This window comes from Aphis gossypii, chromosome X (assembly GCF_020184175.1).
Source record: "Aphis gossypii isolate Hap1 chromosome X, ASM2018417v2, whole genome shotgun sequence".
In the NCBI taxonomy this organism is placed as follows: Eukaryota; Metazoa; Arthropoda; class Insecta; order Hemiptera; family Aphididae; genus Aphis; species Aphis gossypii.
In genome coordinates, this window is record NC_065533.1 from 1,607,636 (window position 1) to 1,614,510 (window position 6,875).

General features: G+C 36.3%; 1 protein-coding gene across 1 annotated transcript; it reads left to right on the forward strand.

The window, feature by feature from the left end:
- The first annotated feature begins 6,205 nt into the window (after positions 1-6,205).
- LOC126552260 (uncharacterized) lies at positions 6,206-6,637 on the forward strand. Its single transcript, XM_050206957.1, has one exon. It carries the CDS (start codon positions 6,206-6,208, stop codon positions 6,635-6,637), a length of 432 nt encoding a protein of 143 aa, XP_050062914.1.
- Positions 6,638-6,875: the final 238 nt, after the last annotated feature.

Consider the following 6,875-nt stretch of genomic DNA (forward strand, 5'->3'; position numbering starts at 1 on the left):
ACTTTTTGAATTAAGAAAATCAAAAACTCTGTCAACAACTCGACAGTACTCAACAGTTGCTTCAACATCAGCAAAACCAGTTACATTAATTTTATTTGAGTATTCTAAAGCATCAGCTGTAGAAGAACTTAACGTTTGAGCAGCATATTTTACTTTCATCGTATTATTATACCAATGAACATGAGCTGCACTAATTTTATTACTAAATTTAAAAGTTATGTCATTTTGTACACTATGTAAATATAAAATATGTGCCCATTTCACATTTCCTTTATTCGATTCGATGAATTTACAATTTCCTAATGTATTCCTTGCTATTTAAAACTGGAACAAGGGCCGAGGACCCCGTAGGTTTGTTCCAGTGAACTCGGGTAACGAGGCTCTTGCTGTACGCAAGTCCTCGTACAGTATTAACACCGAACGTTCATGTGTGCGTGCTTCGTATGTCGTGTAATGTGGCGCTCGTATTGTGTGACCCGTATAGTCGTTCTGAGTTTCGCGCGTGAAAAACGGTCGGTTGTTCGCGGCGGCAACGTGGCTAACACTATGATGAGCGCTGCCTTCATCGTACTCATACGACCTACCCGACTGGTAATTATCGTGTGTACGAGTTGTTACGTGTGTCGGTGACGGGTGCATGTTGATCCGTGGGACTGTGTTGTTGTGAGGCTGCTGTGCTGCTGCACGACGTGTCTCTGTAAAGAAACTCGTCATGCTTGCCTCAAGCGCCCGTAAACGTGCCTCGAACGATTTTGAGTCGTTCGTTTGTGGCAACGTTTGTGTCAATAACTTTAACTGTTCCGCCGCGGTTTTAAATATGTCGCTCTCTACCGGCCCTGCGGACTGTCCCTGTTGCATGGTCGACTGATTCTCGCAGTATTCCGACAGGTTACCCGTAGGTTTTTGACTTGCTGTTAGGCTTGTCGAAATCCCCCCGGGCGGCTGTCCGAATATCTGGCTGGCGCTCGTGTCTGCCAGCATTGGAGAAACGTCCGGTTGCCCTCCCGTATCGTTCGCCAATATGTAAAATATGTTTATTGGTGGTTGCACGGGATAGAACCTAACGTTCCCGGGGTCCTGTTCTCCTTCCCGAATATATTCTTCGAGCCTGAGAATTATGTCCGGTTTAGAGAGCTGGACATGCTTATTTCTCCGGCCGTACACTCGCTACGTAGCTGCGCCGTCGTCAATTGTTGTAATGATTTATCTGACATGTTGTACTTCTTTTGCAAGAGTTTACAAATGTGGACGTTAACTATCGCGTAGACGGTAGCCTGTGCTTGTTATACGGGACGGATGCTCCGAGATTATTCGGTTGTGGGTGTGAGCGAAAAATTAGAGTAAAACAAATAAATAATATTATAACGTATATAAAAAAAACGTAATTTGCGCGATGTTTTGATTACGCTCGCGAAAATGCTAATCAGCTGTGTGGCTTATTGCAGCGTCGCCGGTACGGTCTAAATATATCGTGATTAGGTTACTCTTAGGTTAACTCGGCGGCGGCGGTGAAACCAGTTTGTCTCGGCGGCTTACGACGACGGAAACGATACGTGTTTGAGTATTCTTACCCGTACGCCGCGCTGTTATCTGCGATAGTGTCACGGTACGAAAGGCAAGTGTTAGGTGGGTTGTGTTATATAACGCTGTAATGCTATTATATTCTAACTACTTCCCACAGCCGTTTCACGGTTATTCGCGGTCGAGACGGAATTCCCCTTACGTACTAAAATACTTCTTACGTAATTCTAACTGGGGAAACCTAGCTAACCGGAAAACACAGACCTGGCTAAAATATCTTAATACTAATATAATAAGCAATTTATCCGAAGTATATGTCAGCGTGAATAAAAACTCTTACCTTAACACTGACTTAGACTGGAGGTGATTCCTCTGCGGGGAGCCAATTTGACATGACCTGGTTGACGGTAGCAGTTGTGCAGGTCGGTCGCGACAACCGACTTGGTAAAATACAAAAAAATAGAAATGAAAAACACCAACGTCGCATGAACTCTAAATGAAAATACTGTGGAAGCACAACAAGGTGTGTGATCACAATAAAAAAACAAAAAAGACGTGGCGGTTGCGGCCACAAAAGAAAAACAATATATCAAAGTCGTGCGGAACGGTCTATTGTCCGGTTCACGGTTTTTGCAAGAGAGACCGATCGCCGGCGCGACTTATCTTCCCGTCCCGCCTAGCCTTTGCGACGTGGAGGGAGAGTCGACGGTGTCGCGTCGTTGTCACCCGTGGTGGTGGTTGATAAAAGTCGTAGACCGGTCGCGGCGGTGCCTGTACTTTGTACTGGCAATCGTTGCGTACCGTGTCACCTTGTACCTATTTTAGATTCACAATTTGAAATTGAAAATTCTGTATATATTACTACTTGAAGAAGTTATTTATCGACTAATTGGTGTATTATCATCAGCATCAGAATCTCCATTCTCCGCCAATATCTGAAACTATTGCTTTATCATCTGTTATATTAAATAACTCATAAAATATGTCTTAATTCTTAAGTTTGTAATCTATCTGCAATTAATGTAAAAACTAAATGTATTATTCATTAAAAAGCGGGTAAGTGAGTACCGCTCTGCTGTACATTAGGTATCGTGTGGATCACTATTATATATTAATATATTATAGGAGTGTTAAAATTGAATCCATTGATATCATTGTATACGAAAAACTATTCTGAACGAAGATGATTTGTTAGCCTAGGATATAATATCAAGTGATTGGTAAAAAAGGTGGTTTATGTTTCAATGGCTTGAATACACCAAAATTTAAGTTCTTTTATAATTATTGTAACCTAAACTTATGTAAAATCTTGTATTAAATTTTCAACTCTTAGCTTTTTATACAAACATTTTTATACATTATTCCTACAGGCTACAAAATAATTTAAAAATATTCATGATTTTGACGAATTTTTTTCAATATTTGAACTTCAAATGCTAATAAAAAAAATTGTGCCTATGTATTTTTATAATTTTTTTATCACCATAAGAACAACTTATGAGGAACTTTTTACTAATTTTTCAAATATATTGACTCGACCGAAAACATTTTATTGACACTTCAAAAAAAAATTCTTTTAAAATTTTTTTCAGAAAAATTTAAACTTTCAGTTGTCTAAAAATAGCTAAAAAAAAAAAGCAAAATATTTTGAAAATCAAATCACGTAAAGAAAATGTCAATCTAAATAATTGGTGAAATTTTTAAGAATCTATGACTTATACTTTTTGAATAATAACAAATATTTAAAATCATTTGAGGATAAATCGTTGACGTTTTGCTATTTAGTAAAAATTTAAAATTCTAACGCACTTAAAATTTTTTAAATTATGATGCATAGAGTTTTATAGCTACTAGAAAGAAAACTTATGGAAAACTTAGTGTTGTATTTTCAATCCTTAGTTATAAACACTAACATTTTCATGATTTTTCAACTTCCAAATTACTTGAAAATTTTCGCAATTTCGACATATTTTGTAAAAATTTGAAGTATAAACGCTTATAAAAAAAAATTGTGACTTATTTAGTTTTTTTTTTAACTACAATAAAAACAACTCATATGAAAACTTGTATTAAATTTTAAAGTTTTTTTGATCATCCAACATTTTTTATCGACACTTCAAAAAAAAATTCTCTTTTTTATTTAAATAAATTGCTTTTTGAGCACACTCTGGAAATGTATTGTTTAAAGCATTTGTTGCTGTGTTATGGGCTACGAGATGTCTATAAGATATCTACAAGATATCAAGGCTGAGTTAGTATGACTATGCCACGTTGCATATGCTAATATGACCATGAAACATGTAGGGATAGTAAGCGCACCAATTTTTACATTAGAATAAGAATGCGATTATGAGTGTGGCCACCTGGTCTTCGAAATCGCATCTTTATATTATAACAATTATAGTGTTATTACACATTATAAAATCCGGGTACATATTTGCAACAACATCTATAAGGACTCCTAGTACCATCCAGAAGGCTACGATTCGATGCAAACAAGAAATGCACCACAATATACATATAAGGGAGCCCTAAGACCAGCAACGACAGATGTAACATAGCTATCAACCCCTGAGCACTTTCACGACACTCAGCCACTTATTATATTAGTTACGTGTACTTAATTTATACGTAATAAATTAATTATTAAGTTATAAACTTTCATTCTAAATAACATTTGGATTCAATTCTGATATTGGCACGCAACAGCTGCTTTTTCAAAATCATTATATTATACATGCTAGATTAAGATCATAAGCGTAGTAATTGTCTATCTCAATCAAATCTTGAAATAATTGTTCATAGAATTTTTACTTGACATTAAAATATAAGCGAGTGGAAGAATTCTCAAGTTTATTCCTCCAACCGGTGCGTGAATAGTATACATTTAAAAAGATATATTTGGGAATGTCTTGAAAGTCTCGTCCAGAATCCAAAATTTAGCTCCTAAAAAATTTTCATTTTCAAATTTAGTTGGAAAAATCAATACTTCATCATTTTCTATTTTTGACTAGCGTAATAGAAATAATTCTCCGGCAAAAGTATTTTGTAGGCTTTCGGGAATATTAATTTCTTCTAAAGTTGTTGGTTTGGCTGGTAGACATTTTCTTCTTCTACGTTTCATAATTGTTCGTACAGTTCAGGACGAGGTATATATGGTTGAATACTTAAGGGTATATTACTTATTACTTCTTGCTAAATTTGTGAAGGTTTATCAAGTGTCGAATGCGCTCGTTTTTTTATATTAGTTCGAAAATCTATAACTGTTGTCTTATGTGCTTCGGGTGCATGATTGTGATCTGTAGGCGTTCCACGAAGTGTATGTACACCATTGATACAATCAGTCGTAGCCCTGGCATTACAATTTTCAGTTGTTTTGATATTTTTCCTATTGACTCTTTTTTCACATTCCCAGTTATACCGACTCTCGCGCACTTTATTTTTGACCCTAACATAGCCATTTATAAAAAAATTTGTTCGACAAAATACACTCCATTATTATAAAACAAATACGACGATGGAACAAACATCACTGATTCAATATAACATTAGAGCATAACACAAATGTATAATATTGGTTCAATCTTCAATATCTTACGAGATATCTTTCGTAACCCAAATATTTGCTTTGATAAATATCGTTTTTATTATTATTTGGAAATAATATAATATCATTATATTAAGATATTATTAATCTTAATAATAATACCTATTTTCGGCTCGTCGGTCGTCTGATCAATGGCCATCAGCTTACCATTCTAGTCCCAGTTTGACGCATACCTGGTAGTTGCCGAGTTGGTGTTGTGCTGATGTCACAAAATATGGGAAGGGATATAAGATAAAAATAAACGGTTGGGGTTGAAAGGTTTGTGGATTTTATTTTAAACAATTGAACAATATTGTGGATTTCAGTCGACGGGGAAAACAACAAAGCGATGGAAGAGGTCTCACAAAAGCGACTTAACACGTATCCGTCGATCACAAGACTCACTGTCCACTACCGGTTCGTGGTATCGGCTTGTCGAAGGTTCCAGACGCGATTGTCGAGCGTCAGCGTCGTCCGTCGTTGACTGGCGATTGATAAGTGACCGTGTCATACTATATTATTATATTTTATATTACATTGTTAATTTAATAATAACAAATTATTTTATTTTTATTTTATTCTAATCAATTATGAATCTTCATTTGTTATGTAACAACAGAATTAATTAGCTTTGTCCTAACTAAGTTACCCGTCTATCAGGTTTAACATAAACTGCATTTAATAATTCATAATTTATTATATTTTCATGTTCTTCTGGTATTTCATCATTTTGCTTTTTAAAATATTATAATATTATATAAAACAGCAGTGTAGCAACAACTGTCATCATAGTTGTGCTCAGCTGTGTATGTAACCCTACTGCTAACACATTGCTTCCGAATCCCGAACGAAAAGTCCGGAGACAAAGTCCATTTTAAAAAGAGCTGAACAAAAAGTCCGGATTCGTTTTTTTATTGTCAGACAAAAAGTCCGAATAAATCATTAATTTCTATTTACGCCATTGGCCTATAGTGGTTGGCTCGATGAAGTGTATGCCGAGAGATACATAGTGACAACGCAACAAACTTCAAGGGTGCAGATCGAGAACTTCAAGAACTCTTTAAGGCTGGAGAAAACACTAAGCCAGCCACAGAAGTGATGGCCGAATGTGGAGTCCAATGGAAATTTATTCCACCCAGAGCCCCACATTTCGGAGGAATTTGGGAAGCGGCTGTGAAATCAACAAAACATCATATAAAAAGGGTTATTGGCTTATCGACGTTAACGTTTGAAGAAATGTCAACATTACTTGCACAAATTGAGGCATGTCTTAACTCAAGACCATTGACTCAAATTTCCCAAGACCCGAATGATTATGAAGCTTTAACTCCGGCATATTTTTTAGTTGGATCGTCTTTGTTATTCCCGAGGGAAACAGAAACACTTCAAGATAATCCAACGCGACGCTATAAGCGAATCCAGGTGATGAGACAACACTTTTGGAGAAGATGGTCCAAGGAGTATCTGTCTCAACTCAATAATCAACAGAAATGGTATAAATGTGACAAACAATTAAAGATAGGAATGTAGGCGTTGCTAAGCGAAGACAACGTGGCACCCCTTCATTGGAACTTGGTTTGGATAACAGAAGTGCATCCTGGTATCGATGGAGTAACTAGGGTTTTAACTGTAAGGACGCGCTCAGAACCCACGTTTAAGAGGTCATCAAATCGGATATATTTGCTTCCATTTAACAAAGAAGATGAAGCTCATCAAGACAGTAAAGAGGTTCAGAATGAATAATCGTTCAGAAGGGGGAAGAATGTTT